Source organism: Carassius gibelio, chromosome A5 (genome assembly GCF_023724105.1).
Source record: "Carassius gibelio isolate Cgi1373 ecotype wild population from Czech Republic chromosome A5, carGib1.2-hapl.c, whole genome shotgun sequence".
Taxonomy (NCBI): domain Eukaryota; kingdom Metazoa; phylum Chordata; class Actinopteri; order Cypriniformes; family Cyprinidae; genus Carassius; species Carassius gibelio.
Window position 1 is genome coordinate 39,069,026 of NC_068375.1, and position 23,149 is coordinate 39,092,174.

At 35.3% G+C, this 23,149-nt stretch overlaps 1 protein-coding gene across 3 annotated transcripts in view; it reads left to right on the forward strand.

Moving 5' to 3' along the window:
- Positions 1–23,149, forward strand: part of LOC128014913 (colorectal mutant cancer protein) — an 84,194-nt gene that overhangs the window by 27,902 nt on the left and 33,143 nt on the right. For 2 of the 3 annotated variants that reach the window (XM_052598622.1, XM_052598624.1), the window contains 3 exons: positions 8,670–8,783; positions 18,091–18,233; positions 21,992–22,140. In XM_052598622.1, the coding sequence (XP_052454582.1) occupies positions 8,670–8,783; positions 18,091–18,233; positions 21,992–22,140 (406 nt within the window). The remainder of the gene's footprint in view (positions 1–8,669; positions 8,784–18,090; positions 18,234–21,991; positions 22,141–23,149) is intronic. The other variant, XM_052598623.1, reaches the window with a different exon arrangement.

Below are 23,149 nucleotides of genomic sequence, written 5' to 3' on the forward strand. Positions count from 1 at the left end.
TCGGTTAGTCTAGCTCCAACTTGCCTCAACACAGTAAGAGCTTGATCAGCTGGTTCAGATGTTTAATTAGGGTTGCTGCTGAACTCTGCAGGACACAGTTTGGAGAGCCCTGCACTAAGCGATTCACATTTTTGCAATGCTTTGGAGGAAAGTTTGAGTGTCTGAATGAAAGTGAATCGTGCTCCAGCTATTGATGCTGCTGTTGTGAATGGCTCTTTATTGGGGAAAAAACGATTCTTTCCAAAGTCTTTCAATTTAAGGCTTTTAATTTCTGAGGAAGATTTGCACTTAGTGTGGAAATGCAATTAAGTTGTTTCCATGTTTTTTACAATTTGCAGTAAAAAAATAAAAAATAATAATAATAATAAAATTCAAATGCTCATGAAAGATCTCTTCTGCTCATATATTTGATTACAAAAATGCAGTTAGATAATATTTAATAATTTATTAAAGTTGTAATAATATTTTTTTTCCTAATTGCGTGTTTTCTGTTTACAATTTTTTGGATTTCATTTTACTGGTTTAATTACATTTTAATTATCAAAAGGCACGTGTAATAAATAGAATTCATGAAACTTTAACAGTTTAATCATTTATAACAATGTTTTATTCCCCCCCCCCCAAAATTTTGTGTTTCCTGTTTTATTTCTTTCTGGATTCCATTTTAATTGTTTTATTAAAGTTTAATTATCAATAAGCTTGTCTTATCAATTGAATAATATGTTTTCTAGATTTTCAGCTTTATGATTTAAGGTTGCATTTCTTTGATCATAAATAGTTAAAACCAATATTATTGTGAAATATTATTAGAATTTCAAACATCTGTGTTAAAGTGTAATTTATTTCTGTGATGCTCCGCTGTATTTCCAGCATCATTCCTCCAGTCTTCAGTGTCACATGATCTTCAGAAATCAGAATAATATGATGATTTACTGCTCAAGAAACATTTCTGATTATTATCAGTGTTGAACACAGTCGTGCTGCACAATATTGTAAACAATGATGCATTTTTCACAGATGAACGAAGTTTAAAAGAACAGCATTTATTTGAAACAGAAATGATGTGTAACATTCACTTTTCACAATTGAATGCTGAATTAAAGCCCCATACTTTTTGATACGGTTTAGGCATTGGTCATTAAATAAACCCATATCTCTGGACTACTAGTGTACACACACTTATAAGACGGCCTCACACACACACACACACACACACGCAGAGACGATCCCTCCCTATCCTGACAGGAAGGAAAGGCCAGTGTAAACGGCTAAAGGAAGCTGTTATAATATTCACATGTGAACGAACCGAGGTTAGAACCGCAGAAGATGATGAGCGTTTCGTTTGGAGTTTAGCAGCAGCGACAGAGACGACATATCAGTGACAGTCAAAGGTGAGTGTGTGTGTGTGTATGTGTGTGTGTGTGTGTGTGTGGCAGAAATGATTCCCAGCATTCCTGTCAAGCAGCACAGGCTCCTCTGACGTGTTGTCAGGCAGTTGGGTAAATTAGCTCTGTGTGTGTGTGTGTGTGTGCTTCGTGATAAAACACTTCGGCTCCTTCTCGTCGTGATCCAGAGCTCGACTGAACTGCTTCCTGACAGACATTTCAGAGGGGCTGTTTTTATTATGTAACCACTTGTTAGTCATTCCCAAATTTAATGCATTATGTAATATCTCATACTGGCATGCTGGGACGTGTGTGTGTGTGTATATTGCAGTGTCTCGGTTTAGTGCTGTTTCAGTCATTCATCACCATCTGTATTTATATCTGTATCACCTACACTACCTTTCGAAATTTTGTTGTTGTTTTTTGTTCATCAAGGACTTTCATAATGTAACAAAAGATTATTTCTATTTCAAATAAATGCTGTTCAAAAAAAATCTGTGAATCCTGAAAAATAAAATGCATCAGTTTCCAGTAAAATATTGTGCAGCACAACTGTGTTCAACACTGATAATAATCAGAAATGTTTCTTGAGCAGTAAATCATCATATTATCCTGATTTCTGAAGATCATGTGACACTGAAGACTGGAGGAATGATGCTGAAAATACAGCGGAGCATCACAGAAATAAATTACACTTTAACACACATTCACACAGAAAACATTGGAATAGTATTTAATAAATGCAGCCTTGATAAGCAGAAGATCTTTTTGTTATGATCTGAACTCAACTTAAACCGTGTGTGTGTCAGCGTTTCTCGTAGAGCTTATACGTGTTTGTAAAGAGCTGAGTGAGATATTGAGTCTCAGACCTGCTTTCACAGGCTTTAATGATCCGCTTCAGACGTAATGAAGTGAAACTGAACTTAATTAGAAACTGGAAAACCCGAGTCAGCACTGAGGACTGGATCGAGTACTGGTTTTGCTTCAGGACTAAGATTTGACACTGGAAACTACATTACGAAACCCATAACCTGTGTTTAATGTTTGCAGGATTGCATTAAAATAAACTTGTGTCTTTTTAAATATCGCAATAATAAATAGCTATAGAATAAAATCACTTAAGTGTTAAATTAAATCCGACTGTAAATTTTGTCTGATTAATATCTGATATGATAAATTATTTTCTGAAAAGAAATTTACATTTTTAAGATGTGCTTCGTTTTTGGAGCATAGTTTTGTTAATGCTCGTTAAACCGTTAAGTTTATTTCATTACAAGAAACTAGTATTTGACAAACGCATTATAAGTTTAGGATATACAAAAGATTTTTGCCAACTTTCAGTCAAAATAATTGAGAATGTAAAATATACTATATACATTATAATTATTTGTCATTGATTTCACGGTTTTAAAATTGCATTGTAGTGCTTTGTATTTTATTTTTAAAGCATATTTTTGTTCATGCTTTATATCTATTAAGTGTATTTCATAAAAATAAACTAGTATTTGACCGACAAATTATACTTTAGTATGTATTCAGTATTTTTGTTAAATGTCAGTTAAAATATTTGAAAATGAAAAATATTTTCATGATACAATTATGTTAATATGAAATATTGTTAAGGCAAACTTAATATTTTAGTTAAATTTCAATCTAAATATTTTAGAATGGAGATTGTTCATGCTTTACATGTAGTATTAAGTTCATTTTATGAAATAAACAACAACTAGTATTTGACTAACAAATTGTGTTTTTAGGATATTGTTAATATTTTTGTTTAACTTCCATCAAAATATATGAAACCTTTTTTTTTTACTTAAGTTATTTTATTTCTGGAAGTTAAACTTAATGAAAAAGAGAAATGTTGCTTTGGCATTTATAGCTGAAAGACATTATTTTGCATGTAAACCTGTTGTATGCTTTGGAGTCTGATGTGATCTAATGGTTAAAACCACCCTGAATGTTGCTGGTTTACATCCCTTCGGGGTCAGTAATAAAGATCCAGTTGTGTGTGATATATTCAGGCTTCTTCAGAATATCAATCTCACAGACTCCATTAAAGAGGAGCACGAGGAGACGTGGAGATCAGGCTGAGTACTCAGTGCTTTTAACCTAATTGTGACCCCAAGAGAAATGACACTGATGTACGGTCAGAACCGAGCGTTTCATCACGAGCGGCTCGTTAGTAGATTACAAACACCAGCGCGTCTGTGTGAATATTTAAATCTACTGGCCGACAGCATTTACATGAATTACCCAGCGATGGAGGTTTTATAACAAGCTGTTTATGAATCGCACATTTCATTCAGAGAGCGTATGATGTTTGAGTTTCTATTAAAAAACATCACCTCATATTCGGACTTTGCACAATTTATTTATAGCATTTGAAAATCTTATAATATTGTACTTGCATATGCACCTGATTATATATATATATATATATATATATTTTTTTTTTTTTTTTAAATTTAATTTCAATTAATTTAGTACTTGCATAGTATTTAATAAGTCATAATATGTTTGTACTTGTATATGCAGCTCTATTTAATCAGAATATATATATATATATATATATATATATATATATATATATATATATATATATATATATATATATATATATATATATATATATATATATATATATATATAATTAACTAGTTTTTTAGTGTTTGTGAACTGTGGAACTCTATTAATATTAACTTGTGTATGCAGTTCTAATGAATTAGAATTTAATTTTTTATTAAGTTAATTTAGATTTAGTATTTGTCATATATTTGAAAATGTAATAAGAATATTCTCTTTTTTTATTAGCGGTTTTATTATTTGTGTAGTACTTGAAAATTCACTATTTGACTTGCATATACCGCTGTATAGAATTACAAGATTTAAAATTTGATTTGAAAATTCCTAAATATAATTTAAGAGCATATGCGGTTTGATTCTCTATTCGTAATAAACATCACCGTCTCCGAAGCTGCAGGATATTTGGACGTGATGTTCTGAAGGTTCATGAGACGTGCTGTGGGCCGTAATGTCTTCAATTAGCCGTGATTGAACGACCCCCTCGTGCTGCATTTGCTCTCCAGCAGAGCGCCGGCCATAACCCCATTAGATAATTGAAGCGTGGTTGGTTTCACAGATTTATTTTAGTATGGTTTTCAAATTGCCTTTCAAGGCCTTTGACTTTTTAACATGATGAAGTCTCTCCAGATGACTTTGACACGTTTCCCATATGACCTTTATTTACGTCTGGGGTCATGTTGGCCTTTTTGACAATGTTATGAGACAAACAAAACTGCTTTATGAAATTATTTTTTTTTTTTTCTAAATGAAATGTACATGCAGCTGTATTTGAGCAGAACAAAATTTGATGTTTATAACTGACAAGTAAGGAAAATATCAAACTCAGTATCTCAGAAAATCTGAATATTGTGAAAAAGTTAAATATTGAAGACACGTGGTGCCACACTCTAATCAGTTAATTAACTCAAAACACCTGCAAAGGCCTTTAAATGGTCTCTCAGTCTAGTTCTGTAGGCTACACAATCATGGTGAAGACCGCTGACCTGACAGTTGTCCAAAAGACAACCATGGACACCTTGCACAAGGAGAACAAGACACAAAAGGTCATTAGAAAAGATGCTGGCTGTTCAGAGAGCTCTGTGTCCAAGCACATTAATAGAAAGGCGAAGGGAAGGAAAAGATGTGATAGAAAAAAGTGTACAAGCAATAGGGATAACTGCACCCTGGAGAGGATTGTGAAACTAAACCCATTCAAAAATGTGGGGGAGATTCACAAAGAGTGGACTGCAGCTGGAGTCAGTGCTTCAAGAACCACTACACACAGACGTATGCAAGACATGGGTTTCAGCTTCACATTCCTTGTGTCAAGCCACTCTTGAACAACAGACATTTTCCAACAGGACTCTGCACCTGCACACAGTTCCAAAGCTTCCAGTACCTGGTTTAAGGACCATGGTATCCCTGTTCTTAATTGGGCAGCAGACTCACCTGACCTTAACCCTAAAGAAAATCTATGGAGTATTGTGAAGAGGAAGATGTGATATACCAGACCCAAGAATGCAGAAGAGCTGAAGGCCACTATCAGAGACACCTGGTCTCTCATAACACCTGAGCAGTGCCACAGACTGATCGACTCCATGCCACGCCGCATTGCTGCAGTCATTCAGACAAAAGGAGCCACAACTAAGTATTGAGTGCTGTACATGCTCATACTTTTCATTTTCATACTTTTCAGTTGGCCAAGATTTCTAAAAATCCTTTCTTTGTATTGGTCTTAAGAAATATTCTAATTTTCTGAGAAACTGAATTTGGGATTTTCCTTAGTTGTCAGTTATAATCATCCAAATTAAATTAAATAAACATTTTAAATATATCAGTATGTGTGTAAAGAATGAATATAATATACAAGTACAAGTTATTTTGGTGGTGTATGTAGTTTGTAAGGACTCCAGTTCTTGTCCATCAGCCGTTATAACAGAGGTCAGAGGTCAGTTTCTAATTGCCTGAGTGATGTTTGCTCTCGTCTTCACTGCTGTTCTCTCACTAGATGTGAAGCAAAGCTGTGCAAACTTCAAAAATTGTAAATCAACATCACAAATGTTGCCTACCTCATGCGTTTCGTACTTGTACATGGAATTAATAATTTGCATGCTAGCTGAAGTCTTGCAAATTTGTTGGTATTGACTTTGTTGTTGTTTTACTGTAAGATGGTCTTAATTTTATAGCATGTGGGGAAAATATAGTCATAAATAAACTGTTTTAGTCTGCACCAGTCTTACACACACACACACACACATACTGAATGCATTGTTTTCATGTCAGACACTGGTGTGTAAAAGTATTTCTCAGAGAGGTTGTGTGTGTGTGTGTGTGTTCGGCTGGTTCTTATAAACTCTCAGGATCTTATTCTCAGGATTTTATTTCTTTCTCTCTGCTGAGATGTGAAATGGGTTTGTGCAGACATCACAGATCCACTGTTGATTTCATGATGTTTAGCGGCTGATGCCAGTAGAAGAGAGAGAGAGTGTGTGTGTGTGTGTTTGTTTACACTGCAAACAACATTGTACACAAAAAAACAAACCAAAAAATATATATATTTTTTTCTGATCTGTTGAAAAAACTGTTCTCTCTCAAATGTTTTGTTTTTTTTTAAAGAAATTAATACCTTTATTCTTCGGGGAGGCATTAAATTGATCGAAAGTGTCAGTGAATACATTTATAACGTAACAAATAATGTTTATTTCAAATAAAGGCTGTACTTGAATTTTTTTTTTTTGTGCGTGTGTGTAGTATTTGAAGATCTAATAATATTTACTCATATAGGCAGTTGTATTTAACTTAATTTTTTTAAATTCTTATAGTTAATTTGATTTATTAAAGTGTAGAATTTGTGTACTATTTGGAAATCTACTAATATTCTACTTGTACAGTTTATGCAACTGCATTGATTTCTTTTTTTAAGTTAACTATTTAGTAAGTGTAGTATTTGTTTTATATTTGGAGGAAATCTGTGCTGCTATCTCTGGTCTTAATTGTGCATAATGATATAAATTCTAATAAATATTTATATAATAAAATATAAAAAATATTGATAAATAATTGTAAATATTCCAAGTTAAATGCACATTATACGTGCATCTATTAACACAGTTATTTGCACTCACAGTTTTCCTTTCATTCATTCACTATTATTGCAATCATTTTAATATTTCGCGTTAATCTATGGGAATGAAAATGGGAAATGTTGCATTGGCGATAAGCTGAAGGTTATATATATTTTTTTGTTTTTTTTTGTTTTAGCTAACTATAATAAAATCAGGGTTGTTATTGTTAACTAAAACTAAAAACATAAAAATAATTTTAGTCCACTGACTTTGTCAAAAGAGATGTAGTTATTTTGGTGGTGTATGTAGTTTGTAAGGACTCCAGTTCTTGTCCATCAGCCGTTATAACAGAGGTCAGAGGTCAGTTTCTAATTGCCTGAGTGATGTTTGCTCTCGTCTTCACTGCTGTTCTCTCACTAGATTTGAAGCAAAGCTGTGCAAACTTCAAAAATTGTAAATCAACATCACAAATGTTGCCTACCTCATGCGTTTCGTACTTGTACATGGAATTAATAATTTGCATGCTAGCTGAAGTCTTGCAAATTTGTTGGTATTGACTTTGTTGTTTTTTTACTGTAAGATGGTCTTAATTTTATAGCATGTGGGGAAAATATAGTCATAAATAAACTGTTTTAGTCTGCACCAGTCTTACACACACACACACACACATACTGAATGCATTGTTTTCATGTCAGACACTGGTGTGTAAAAGTATTTCTCAGAGAGGTTGTGTGTGTGTGTGTGTGTTCGGCTGGTTCTTATAAACTCTCAGGATCTTATTCTCAGGATTTTATTTCTTTCTCTCTGCTGAGATGTGAAATGGGTTTGTGCAGACATCACAGATCCACTGTTGATTTCAAGATGTTTAGCGGCTGATGCCAGTAGAAGAGAGAGAGAGTGTGTGTGTGTGTGTGTGTTTGTTTACACTGCAAACAACATTGTACACAAAAAAACAAATCAAAAAATAGATTTTTTTTTCTGATCTGTTGAAAAAACTGTTCTCTCTCAGATGTTTTGTTTTTTTAAAGAAATTAATACCTTTATTCTTCAGGGAGGCATTAAATTGATCGAAAGTGTCAGTGAATACATTTATAATGTAACAAATAATGTTTATTTCAAATAAAGGCTGTACTTGAACTGTCTATGAATCTGTGAATCCTGTAAATTAAAATGTACCACAGTTTCCACAAAAATATTGACCAGCACATCTGTGTTCAACATTCATTATAATCAGAAATGTTTCTTGAGCAGTAAATCATTATATTATTCTGATTTCTGAAGATCATGTGACACTGAAGACTGGAGGAATGATGCTGAAAATACAGCGGAGCATCACAGAAATAAATTACACTCTAACACAGATTTACACAGAAAACAGATGTTTGAAATAGAAATAATATTTAAAAATTTTACTGTATTTGTGAACAAATAAATGCAGCCTTGGTGAGAAGAGACGAAAAGAGAGAAGAGAAGAGAGAAAAATCATAATTCTTCCAGACTTTTGAACAGTAGATGTTTATATAAAGTCCGAGCTCACTAGAGAAACATACTGTGCAGGTTGTGATTATTTATTTTATTTTTTTCCCGTGCTGTAATGTGTGTGTGTGTGTGTGTGTGTGTGTGTGTGTGTGTGTGTGTGTGTGTGTGTGTGCAGCTGCATCTGGCTGCGCTGGCGTCTCTGAAGGGTGACGTGGTGGAGCTGAACCAGCGTCTGCTGCAGACCGAGAGAGAGAGAGACACGCTGGAGAAGAGACTGGCCAAAGCACAGGTCACTACTCACACACACACACACACCGCTGTCAGATCCTGGCACACAACATGTTTACACACAACAAACCTGCACGCCGTCTCTGCAGTGCATCCACTCCATTCCTCATCCGGTTAATTGAAAACCAGCATCCATCCATAAAACAGAATCAACCGATGCACTTTCATGATGCTGTTCCTGGTCTCACTGTGAACGATCCATCAGTGCATGTAATTAAACGGAGAAAATCTGTTTCCATTTGTAATCTACTTGCTCTTTTAAATGACTTTTTTGTTGACATCACTTCAGCCACAAACTGAGGTTTGTGAGTTGATGAATAGCTAATAATTAATAAAATCATGAAAATGTACAATAAATATGCATAAATCATTTTAAAATAGCAACAACCGTAATAAAAACACTTTCTAAAAAGACACTAAAAATATGTTATTAAGTGACCATTTAGCAACATTACATAACTATGGACATGCAAATGTGTTGTGAAATTATGGAAATATATATATATATATATGAACAGTAGATGTGTATATGTATGTAGTTAGTATGTAGTTTGAATGAATGAGAAACTTAAAAAAAAATTTGTGTTTTTTTGTCATTTTTATGTTTTATAAATTATGCATAGTTTCTAAATGTTTATATATACTTTTTATACATTTTTATTTCAGATTTAGTTTATCTAAGTTATATATATAATCACTGTTCACTATGCAATAATTTCCTGATGAATAAACATCTTACTGTTTTTTCTTATATAGATATATTTGCATTAAGGAATCATTCACAATAAGACCAGTAACATGTATTAAACTCAAGCCCTGTTTTCAGTGAACTTGAACCTGATTGATGTCCTGCATGTCATCGCTGCTCTTTAACTTGTAAATGTCATCAGTTTTCCATCACATGAGAGTTTCACAGTTTCCCGTCATTAGTGTCACGTCTGCGTGGGTTTGATTACTAATTAATCAGACGTCTCTGGTTATCACTCGAATGTTGAGAGTCCGTCTGACACTTTTACTACAGCTGATATTAATCATTAATTGTGTCTCGCAGCTCTTTGATGCTCTTTATCTGCAGTTTTATTTTTACTTGAAGGCTCGTCTGTTGATGCATTATAAATCATGTATATATATTTTATATTTATTTCTATATATATATATGTATATATGTATATATGTATATGTGTATATATATGTATATGTGTATGTGTATATATATATGTGTATATATATATATATGTATATATATATATATGTATATATATATGTATATGTGTATATATATATATATATATATATATATGTATATATATATATATGTATATATATATGTATATGTGTATATATATATATATATATGTATATGTATATATATATATATATATATATATATATATATGTATATATATATATATGTATCAGAATCAGAATCAGAATCAGAAAGAGCTTTATTGCCAAGTATGTTTGCGCATACAAGGAATTTGTTTTAGTGACATAAGCTTCCAGTACACAGAGACACCAACACACAGACAAAAAAAAAAAAAAAAAAAGGTAGTCAAATAAATAAGTGTATAAACAATTGTGCTATGAATGATAATGGAATAGGATTGAAAAAGATGCAGGGATGTACTAGGATGGAGGGGTAACAAATAAATATAAGGATGTTGCACTTTTGTTTGCATAAGCATAAGTGGGGAACATTTAACTGTTCATGAGGTAGATTGCCTGGGGGAAGAAACTGTTCTTGTGCCTTGCTGTTCTGGTATTTGCGGCTCTGAGACGCCGGCCAGATGGCAAAAGTTCAAAAATGGGGTGACTTGGATGTGAGGGATCCAGAGTGATTTTATGAGCCCTTTTCCTCACTCTGGATGTATACAGTTCTTGAAGGGTGGGTAGGGGAGCACCAATAATCCTTTCAGCAGTCCGAACAGTTCTCTGTAGTCTTCTGATGTCTGATTTTGTTGCTGAGCCAAACCAGACAGTTATAGAAGTACACAGTACAGACTCAATGACGGCCGAGTAGAACTGTTTCAGCAGCTCCTGTGGCAAGTTAAACTTCCTCAGCTGGCGAAGGAAATACAACCTTTGTTGGGCCTTTTTTACAATGGAGTCGATGTGATTGTCCCACTTCAGGTCCTGAGAGATGGTGGTTCCCAGGAATCTGAATGACTCCACTGCAGTCACAGTGCTGTTCATGATGGTGAGTGGGGAAAGTGCAGGGGGGTTTCTCCTGAAGTCCACGATCATCTCCACTGTTTTGAGCGTGTTCAGCTCCAGGTTGTTAAGACTGCACCAGACAGCCAGCTGCTCAACCTCTTGTCTGTAAGCAGACTCATCACCGTCCTGAATGAGGCCGATGACTGTAGTGTCATCTGCAAACTTCAGGAGCTTGACAGAGGGGTCTTTAGAGGTGCAGTCGTTGGTGTACAGGGAGAAGAGCAGAGGGGAGAGAACACATCCCTGAGGGGCACCAGTGTTGGTGGAGCAGCTGTTTGATGTGAATTTCCCCAGTCTCACTAACTGTTGCCTATCTGTCAGAAAGCTGGTGATCCACTGACAGATAGAGCTAGGAACAGAGAGCTGGGTCAGTTTGGTCTGGAGGGTTGTTGGGATGATGGTGTTGAAAGCCGAACTAAAGTCCACAAACAGGATCCTCACATAAGTCCCTGTTTTGTCCAGATGTTGCAGGATGAAGTGCAATCCTATGTTGATTGCATCATCCACGGACCTGTTTGCTCGGTAAGCAAACTGCAGGGGGTCCAGTAAGGGTCCAGTGATGTCCTTCAGATAACCCAGAACCAGTTTTTCAAACGACTTCATGACGACAGACGTTAGAGCCACAGGTCTGTAGTCGTTAAGTCCTGTTATCTTGGGTTTCTTTGGGATGGGGATGATGGTGGAGCGTTTGAAGCAGGAAGGTACTTCACACAACTCCAGGGATCTGTTGAAGATCTGTGAAAAGATGGGGGCCAGCTGGTCAGCACAGATTTTCAGACAGGCTGGTGTAACACCATCTGGGCCTGGTGCTTTTCTTCTTTTGTTCTTCTTGAAGACCTGGCGCACATCCTCTTCACAGATTTGAAGAGCAGTAGGTGTGGAACGGGGGATTGCAGGAGGTGTTAATGGTTGTGCAGGGAGATGGTCAGAATGGGTGTTGGGGGTTTCAAATCTGCAATAAAACTCATTCAGGTCGTTAGCAAGCCGTTGATTAGCCTCAGTGCAAGGGGATGGTGTCTTGTAGTTTGTGATGGCCCTCAGTCCTCTCCAAACTGAAGTTGAGTCGTTGGAAGAAAACTGGTCTTCCAACTTTTTAGCGTAGTTCTTTTTAGCCGCTCTGATCTCTTTGTTCAGGGTGTTCCTGGCCTGATTGTACAAGACCCTGTCCCCATTTCTGTAGGCATCCTCTTTGGCCTGACGAAGATGTCTGAGTTTTACTGTAAACCATGGCTTATCGTTGTTGAATGTTAAATAAGTCCTGGTAGGAATGCAAACATCCTCACAGAAACTAATATAGGATGTTACAGTCTCTGTGAGTTCGTCCAGATCGGTGGTAGCAGCTTCAAAAACACTCCAATCAGTGAGGTCAAAACAAGATTGTAAATCCTGCTCCATTTCGCTGGTCCATCTCTTCACAGTCCTTACCACAGGTTTAGCAGATTTAAGTTTCTGTTTGTAGGATGGTATAAGATGAATCAGACAGTGATCAGAATTTCCCAAAGCTGCTCGTGGAACAGAGTGATATGCGTCCTTTATTGTAGTGTAGCAGTGATCCAATATATTACTGTCTCTGGTGGGACATGTAACATGCTGTCTGTATTTTGGCAGTTCACGGGAAAGATTGGCTTTATTAAAGTCCCCGAGAATGATTAAAACAGAGTCCGGGTGTTGTTGTTCTGTCTCTGTGATCTGATCAGCAAGTTTCTGTAAAGCTGAGCTCACGTGCGCTTGCGGATGGATGTAAACACTAACCAGAATGAACGAGTGAAACTCCCGCGGCGAATAGAACGGCTTGCAGTTGACAAACTGCATTTCTAGATCAGGACAGCACATCTTCTTTAACACAGTTACATCTCTACACCACCGCTCATTGATGTAAAAGCATGTCCCGCCGCCGCGCGATTTCCCCGTTGATTCTGTGTCACGATCCGCTCTAAACAGCTGAAAGCCCGGCAGATAGAGCGCGCTGTCCAGTATGGTGTCATTCAGCCAGGTTTCCGTGAAACACAGAGCAGCAGAGTGAGAGAAATCCTTATTTGTCCGAGAGAGCAGAAGGAGTTCGTCTGTTTTGTTGGGTAGAGAGCGGAGATTTGCCAGATGGATGCTAGGCAACGGCGTTCGAAATCCGCGCTTCCTGAGTCTGACGAGCGCTCCCGCTCGCTTCCCCCGTCTGCGCGTCCTGAAGCGCTTGATCAGCGCCGCCGCTCCTCCGATAACAACGTTCAGTAAAACGTCTGAATAATTTAAATCTGGTAAAAGATCTTGTGGTGTGTTCTGCCGAATGTTCAGCAGTTCATCCCTGGTGAAACTGATAGTGTTTGTTAAACAAAAAACAGGAAAAACGAACAAAAACAGTACAAACACTGGAGAGCCAAGCACTGAAGCAGCCATGCGCGGCGCCATCGAGTCAAAAGGCAATTAATTATATATATGTATATATACATATATATATATACATTATATATATATATGTATATATATATGTATATGTGTGTATATATATGTATATGTGTATTATATATATATATATATATATATATATATATATATATATATATATATATATATATATATGTATATGTATATATATATGTATATATATATATATATATATATATATATATATACATATATATATGTGAAAGGAACAACCCTGAAAGATGCCATAAAGGGGCGAGACAGCCCCAGGCACATGCCTCAGTCTTGACCTTTGACCTGCAGCCTATTTCAGAAAGTACTGTTAAGAGGTTCCATTCTCTTTGTGTTCATTACACTCTTGTGTCTTTCCCTCCATGTGTTTTCCCATAAAACAACACTTTTCATCAAGCAGTCCCACACATCCCGAATTCTCTCCTGAAACAAAGCGCCTATTGTTGCCAGCATGAATTACTGTTGAATCACAGCCATAAACATCAGTCGGCATCCAGAAATGAGCACAGCGAATCATGGGTGCGCTGAGTATTCGTGACACATCTGCTTAATGAAAAGACCCAAGCGAAAAGTGAAAACACATGTTGTAAAGCTGATAGTCGCATTGAGATCTTCAGTTACATTTGAAGCCTCCATTCTTTGCCTTTTGTCTAGTTCTGGTTCAAAAACTAGTGAGTTTGCTGTATAACATCTGCATATATAGCATCTCCAAAGAAACTGAGCTTCATAAATGATGAGAAACACATGTAAGAGCCTCAACTCACCCTTGACTCCTATGGATTTTCATTTTATCATATGTGTGAAAATTTTTAACCCAATGACTTGATTCTCTATCAAGCACAGCACCTACTGTAAATAAAAAAAAATAATAATTTGTTTAAATTAACTATATGAGAAAAAAATAACCCTAATAAGAACATTCACATCAGTCTGGAGAAAAGTACAAGACATTTCAATGGCCCCGCTATAAACAGGGCTATTCTTTATTATGGAACAACCATGCTTTTAAGATAGGGAGGAAAACAGTGTATTGGAAGGCCTTAAAACAATTTATGATTTATATAGACAGAGGGCACATTCATTTCAGGAACTAAAAAACAGGTTCAAATTATTGGATAAAGGGGATTTCTGGAACTATATGCAATTAAACAGTAACATAAGATCAGTGGGTTAAAAGCCTGCAGGAGAAGAAAGTGTCTTATTAGGATTTATCTTGAAACTCTCAAACTCTGTACAAACCTCATCTTTTTTTATAGGATTGCTGCTAACAGTCTATATAGGAGAAGTGACAATTTAAGAATAGTATGGGAGAAAGACTTGGTGGTAAATTTGAGGAGGGTATATGGTATACTGTAGCTTCTGTCAATACTACTAGACGTCATAAACTAGGTAGTGCTTCTTTCTGAAGTCCACTATCATCTCCACTGTTTCGAGCGTGTTGAGCTCCAGGGTTGTTAAGCCAGCTGCTCAACCTCCTGTCTGTAAGCAGACTCATCTCCGTTATGTATGAGGCTGATGGTGGTAGTGTCACCTGCAAATTTCAGGAGCTTGACAGGGGGCTCTTTTGCAGTGCATTCGTTTGTATACAGGGAGAAGCAATGGTCAAAGCACACACCCCTGGGGGGCACCAGTGCTGATTGTGAGTGTCTTGGATGTGAGTTTCCCCAGCCTCACTAGCTGGTGCCTGTCTGTCAGGAAACTGGTGATCCACTGACAGATGGAGATGAGGGTAGAGCTAGATCCTAACAAGATCCTTGCATTATTCCAAGGTCTGTTGAGGTGTTGCAGAATATGATGCAGTCCCATGTTAACTGCATAATCCACAGACCTGTGTGCTCTGTACATAAACAGAAGAGGATCAAACAAGGGTCCAACACCAGTCTGTCTAACAATCATTTTGTGATTGTGTCACAAGTTTAGTGACGCAGATAGTGACGATTCTCTCCAGCCTATCCATGATCAAAAGAGTTTACGCGTCACATTTTGGTAACGGTACAGTTCACTTGGAACCTCAACCGAGGTGTTATTAAAAGAAAGTACCAGGTACTGTACCCAGTGGATACCATGCCATACCATGCAGTGGAAAAGCGCCATTTTAGACAGGCGGGCGAAACACCATCTGTGCCTGAAGCTTTTCTAGACTTCTAGTCTTCTGAAGACCTGGTTCACATTCTCTACACACACCTCAAGCGTAGGTTGAAATATTTTCTTTAAGAGTAGCGTTTTTAGCCACTCTGATCTCCTTTGTCAGTCTTTTTCTGGCCTGGTTCTATAAGATTTTATCCCCACTTCTGTAAACATCCTCTTTGGCATAACAACGCTGTTTGAGTTTCCCAGTAAACCACAGTTTATCACTACTGAATGATAAAATAACTGGTGGGGATGCACACATCCTCACAGAAACTGATGTATGAAGTAACAGTCATTGTGAGCTCATCCAGATTTCCAAAACAATCCAGTCAGTGCATTCGAAGCAGGCTTGTATATCCCGCTCGGTTTCATTAGTCCATCTTTTAACAGTCCTTAATTCAGGTGTAACATATTTTATATACAAACATAGATCAGAGAGCCCCAAAGCTGCTCTTGGGACAGAGTGATATGCATCTTTTATTATGGTCCAATATATTACTGTCTCAGTGTAACATGCTTCACAGGAGAGATTTTGCTTTGTTAAAATCCCCAAGAATGATTAATAGAGAGTCCTGGGTACTGTTGCTCCAATTCAGTTGTTAGTTAAGCCAGCTCACACACACATCTGAAGGAATGTACACTTTGGGAAAATGAACATGTAAACTCCCACGGCGAAGTGGAAAGGTTTACAGTTTAAGTGTGTCACGCTATGAATAATTCTATGTGGTAAAAATATGGCTTCCAAGAGATCAGTATCTGTGATTGGCTCCAAAAATCCTTATTGGAGCACCCTTTCTGTTTACAGACTTCATAACATTTCCATATATCTCAAGGTGTGAAGCAATACTTATCTACAGGCGGAGCAAGATACTCCATTGCTTCATCTTTATATGTTTTCAATGCAGAAGACAAACCAATGAGCCGCTGGCCCTGTAAGATTACAGGACATGTCTTGGCAAGGATTTCTATATTTGGCTTTGTTTTCGTATTTGCTGAAGGTAATGATCAAAAAGTAGCTTGACTAGTAATGTGCAGCCATTGTACATAATCGACCAATCGTGGGATCTACAGTCAAAAGTATGCAACTATGAAGCAGCGCTGCACAGACCGATCGTTTGGAGATTTTAGGCAACATAGAAACCCCTGGTCAGGACGTGCCCTTTAAAAATGGCACGCATGGTCCCCCTATGCATGATGGCCCAAAGTATCGGCCCCAAAGTGTGTTGGCCCACCAGGAAAATGCCCTGTATACCAGATGGCCCTGGTGTGTGTGTGTGTGTGTGTGTGTTCCTGTCGCGTCTGTGCTTCATGAATAGCCTCATTGTGTGCTAATTGTTGCTGTGGTTAGCTGTGTAGTGTGTGTTTAACGGGTTATTGTCTGTCCTCGTTTGGACTGAGTGATCGAGCGTGTTGTGTTTTCACACAGACTCTGTAACTCCAGCCAGGAGAACATGCCATTCCTCTCAGATCACTGCAGGAAGGGCGCGTAACGCTCGTTTCGGCCAGAAGACGGGATCTAATCCCCCCTTATGGTAGATCTGGGTTTTCAGAGCTGCTAAACTCAGATTCATTTATTCTGGATCAATCAGTTTGATGGACGGAGTGGAACCCGGTTTTATTTACTTTATTTTTTTAATTGGTATCTTACAGACGACAAACTTACATTCTATTCCAGTTCACTCACAGAAACACAAGTGGTGCTTCACTCATTAAACACATTTCTGTATGGAAGCTTCCCAAGTCATAATAATGAGATACAAATTCATAATCAAAATTACGAGATAAAGGTAAAAATAATTAGCTATTTATATCATGATTTAACTTTTTTGTCTATTTCGACTCGTAATTTTAAATAATAAATTTTAATATATAACATGTATGTGTATATGTATTAATGTAAACATAATCATATGTGTGTGTGATTTCGACTGTCATGATTTAAAAAACTATTTTGTTTGATTTTTTTCAATTTCAGTTTATCCGAGATAAAGTATCTTAAATAAAAATTACCAAAACACAACAAAATTACTAAAACCTTAAATTTGAAAGAAATAGAAAACATATTTATTTATCAGAAACTATAATAGTATATCAATGATACTAAAATAACACTCGTTCAACTGTTTTTTTTGTGTGTTGTTCAGACATTTTTACAGTAATACAATACAAATGTACTTGAGTACAAATGTACACAACTGCATAAATCCACGTCGTTTTAGAAGTTGCACAGATTTTGATATTGTTTAATCTGATATTAGTAATGAGTAAGTGTGTGTGTTTGACGATTTCTCTCACGCAAACTGTGTGTGTGTTTCTGCAGGTGTTGTGCATGTCTCTTGAGAGAGTTGCATCTCTCACCGTGTGTGTGTGTTTGTGTGCATGAGGTGAGTGATTGTGTGTGTGTGTGTGTTCACAGCATGTGTTGTGTTTGTTTGTCTCACCTTGCAGTTTTCCTCAGTGTAACTCTGCATTATTAATCCCAGTCCCGCTGTGTGTGTGTGTGTGTGTGTGTGTGTGTGTGTGTCTTTGTGCAGTGTGAGCAGTCTCATCTGCTGCGGGAGCATGAGGAGGTTCAGGAGAGAACGACGCTGCGCTATGAGGAGCGAATCACAGAGCTGCACAGCATCATCGCCGAACTCAACAAGAAGATAGACCTGCTGCAGGGAGCCACCATCAGGTATCATACACACACACACACACACACACTCTCACACACCTCATGCATGCACACATCAAAACACACACCACATGCATGCACAGATGAAGCTGACTTGAGCAGAATCTCTGTCTGTAATAAATACTGTTATTGTTAAAACAAAGCACAATATTCAGTCCTGCTCATCCAGTCATTAGTTCTTCATCATTGGTGCTCGTTTGAGTAGGCTGGGAAAATATAAACACATTTCTTTTCTAGTCGACACAGCTGGACATTTGTTCCTAACAGAGTTCGCCAACATACACACACACACACACACACACACACACACACACACACACAGAAACTAACACACATTCATAAAAATACAGACACAAACATGATTTAAACCATATGCTCCACACAATCGCTCAGAGAACATTTACATTTATGCATTTAGCAGATGCTGTTATCCAATGCTGCTTACAGTTCAGGAACTTAAGCATGCACATTTACAGTATGTGTGTGTGTGTGTGAGAGAGTGTGTTGAGGGGCAAAAACAGGTTTCATTTAAAGGCGCTGAAACAAATACTACCCTGATGTGTGAATAGTTTACAACTGATGGTATTTTATTGAATCAAAGAGAGTTAAGAAAGAAAATGTATTTCATTGTGATACAAAATAATGATGACATAAAGGTCAATATAAAATAAAAATATGGAAATAGTGTCATAATAATGCAAATTAATAATAATAATTTAATGAAATTGTAATATTAATGCAAATGTAAAATTATAAATATAAATATAAATGAATAAAAAGAATATCTTAAAATTAGTTATAATAATACTTATATAAAATAAAAATATAAATGTAAAATTATGTAATGAAAATAATGCAAATATAAAATAAGTGTAAATCTAAATTAAATATTTTCTTGAAAATAATGCCATAAATCAAAACAATAAATGTAAAACAATAGTTATTAAAATGACAAAATGATGAAAATGTAAAATAGTATTGTCTTAATTTTTTATAATAATTTAAATGTAAAATATAAATGAAAATAGTAGTGATTAAAATAATGACAAAATAATGAAAATTTAAAATAGTAATTGTAAAAAAATAATATCTTGAAAATAATGGCACAATAATGCTAATGTAAAAAAGTAAATAAAAAATAAAACGGTCTTACAAAGTTTCATTGCTGAAAATAAATTTTTTATATAAATATAAAATAATAATGCCCTGAAAACAGTGACACAATAAAGCAAATGTAAAATAATAAATGTAATTATAAAATCATGCCATAATTCAAAATAGTAAATATAAATAAAAAATAATAGTCATTAAAATGATGACAAAAATATTGAAAATGTAAAATAATAAATATAAAACAAAATAAATAATAAATGTAAATACTAAAATAATGTAAACAAAGTAATACTGTCCAAAAAATAATGGCTGTAATTCAAAGGTAAAATATAAAATATACATGTAAAATAGTAATGTCATGATTATAATAATATCATAATTCAAATGTAAAATAATAAAGTAAATGAAAATTGCGTCATTATAATGCTAAATAGTAAATAAAATTTAGTGGCTTAATTTTCTTTATGCAATAAATAATTTTTCAGTTGGATTGTATTACAAATATTGTTGGCTCTTTGAAAAATTGCTTTGTTTCTCATATGTAAGTGGCTTTGCATAAAGACATCTAATAAATGCATGAATGTAAATGCTGGCTGAAGTGTTGTCTATGTAGGCCGCTCACTAGGGCTTGGAGCAGAGCTTCTGTCCATGTCTCTATTCTCTGAACACCTTCCCTCTGAAGCCTCTTACTGTGATTTATAACTTTATAACTCTACTCGATGACAGATATCGGCTGCTTTAATGCTCCTTTAAATCTCCATCCAGATAAACGTTACTCAAGCACGTCTCATCTTGTCATTTGGCCTGGAATCCCAGCAGGAGATGAGTGTGTCTTTTCATCATTTATCCTGAAGATATCTCGTTCCTCTTTCTAAACGAACTGCATGAATAAGAGCTCATGAATACCGAGTTGTGTGTGTTCTGTTTTCATGTGCATTCCGCTGCATGTAAATGAGATCAACTCCAGTGTTTAATTACAAACGCCTCATAAGTATGCAGCAGGTGGGGACATTTGCATCCTCGTTAGGGAAATTAGAATATGCCAAATGACTCCAGGTCTCTGTTGACTTTCATATTCATCCTTGAATCATAACGCTGTAATTTGATGCAGTTAACCTAGCTTGAGTTAAATGCAATATTAAAGGGGAAATTAGTTTCTAATTTTGTAGCTTTTTATTATCTAAAAAATAAACAGACACACGTGTATACACAAGATGTGTAAATGCAATAAAAATAAGGGAAAATTGTAGTGACTTTTATATCACAAATGGGGAAAAACAGACCTGCAAGATCAAAATTGCGAAATATAAAAGAAAAAAAGTTGAAAAATTGCAAGATATTACAAAAAAAAAAATCTGAATTGCAAGAAAGTCAAAATTTGAAACATGTAAAAATTATGAAAACAGAGTGAGAATTGTGAGAAAAAAAGTCATAAACTCAGAATTGCGTGAAAAAAGACAATTGCGAGACGAAAAGTCAGTATTGCGAGAAAACATCAGAATTGTGAGGAAAAAACTCATTCCGCGACATAAGCTCAGAATAGTGAGACATAAACTGCAAGAAAAAAGTTCAGAATTGCGACAAATGGTTATAATCGTAAGATATAAACTCAGAATTGTGACAAAAAATGTCAGAATCGCAAGATGTAAACTCAGAATTGCGACAAAAACGGTCAGAATCGTAAGATGTAAACTCAGAATTGCGACAAAAACAGTCAGAATCGCAAGATGTAAACTCAGAATTGCGACAAAAACGGTCAGAATTGCAAGATGTCAACTCTGAATTCAAAGAATAAAGTCAGAATTGCTAGGCAAACTCAGAATTGCGACAAAAACGGTCAGAATCGTAAGATGTAAACTCAGAATTGCGACAAAAACAATCAGAATCGCAAGATGTAAACTCAGAATTGCGACAAAAACGGTCAGAATCGCAAGATGTAAACTCAGAATTGCAACAAAAACGGTCAGAATTGCAAGATGTCAACTCTGAATTCAGAGAATAAAGTCAGAATTGCTAGGCAGACTCAGAATTGCGACAAAAATGATCAGAATCGTAAGATGTAAACTCAGAATTGCGACAAAAATGGTCAGAATCGTAAGATGAAAACTCTGAATTGTGACAAAAACGGTCAGAATCGTAAGATGAAAACTCTGAATTGCGACAAAAACGGTCAGAATCGTAAGATGAAAACTCTGAATTCAGAGAATAAAGTCAGAATTGCTAGACAAACTCAGAATTGCGACAAAAACGGTCAGAATTGCAAGATGTAAACTCTGAATTCCAAGAAAAGTCAGAAATTTGAGGTGTAAATTAAGAATTGCGACAAAAACTGTCCGAATTGCTAGACAAACTCAGAATTGCAACAAAAACGGTCAGAATCACAAGACGTAAACTCTGAATTATGAAAAAAATTTCATAATTGCAAGACGTCAATTCTGAATTCCTAGAATAAAGTCAAAATTGTGAATTGTGACACAAACTTAAAACTATGAGAAAAAAAAACATTGTTATTATTTTTTTATTCTTTGGGGCAATCAAGCTTCCGTAGATTCATACTGAATCAAAATGACCGTATCAAAAGGACTTCTCCACACTTTCTGCCATGATTCTTCTCATCCATCATAACTGCTCTGTGTGTTTCTCAGGGAGGAAGATGAGTTTTCCGAGCTCCGCTCCGATCTAAGTCACAGCCAGCAGGAAGTTAACGAGGACGACCGGAGCGTCGATCAGGACCCCGACCAGGCGTCCATCTCACTGCCTGAGAACCAGTCCACACTGGTCACAGCAGACATGGGTGAGGAGCTGAACTGTTCAGTAGCACCCAGAAAACCTGATGGATTATTATATTTCCAAATCCAATCCCAGAAATGCAGACTGACAGACGGGAAACCTGAGGGAAATCTGAAAAATGTGATTTATGAAGGACTGGGCTTAATTGTTATAATAATGAACATGTAAAATAATAATGACATAATACAAATGTATTATAATAAATGTAAATATAAATAATGTAATTCAATTAAAATCGTGTTTTTTTAAAATGGCATTGTAAATATAAAAAAATGCTGTCTTTAAATAATGTTAAAATAATGTAAATATAAATAAGTAAATAATTATATAAAATAAATTGTCATGAAAAAATGACTAAGTAATATAAATGTAAAATAATGATGTCATGAAAAAATTTATCGATTATACAAATTTAAAATAATGTCATTAAAATCATTTCATAATGCAGATGTAAAATAAGTATAATTGTAAAATAATAATTTAATGAAAATAATCACAATGAAAATGTGAGAAATTCAATTTAAATGTGAAATAATACTTGTAAATATAAAACAAAACTTACAAAGTCTTACTTTTTTTTCTAATAATGCAAATGTAAAATAATGAATATAAATGTGAATTAAATATGAATGAAAATAATGTCAATTTAAATGTAAAATAATAGTGTGATGAAAATAATGTTATAATGCTAATGCACAATGTAAAAATATAATGCCATGAAAATGGCTTCATAATAATGCAAATGTAAATATTTCATGAAAATAATGTTACAATAAACATTAAATAAGTGTAATTATATTTTAATTGTTGAACATCATGCCTATTTTTGGAAACTACCATTTAAAAAAAATTACTTGATAACTAAGCAAATTTAAACTGCAAAATCTTCTATACTCTAATCCAAAAAAGTATGCATTTCTGTAATAAAAACGTGCATCTGTCATGGAAGGAATGTCATACATTTACATTTAATCATTTAGCAGACGCTTTTATCCAAAGCGACTTACAAATGA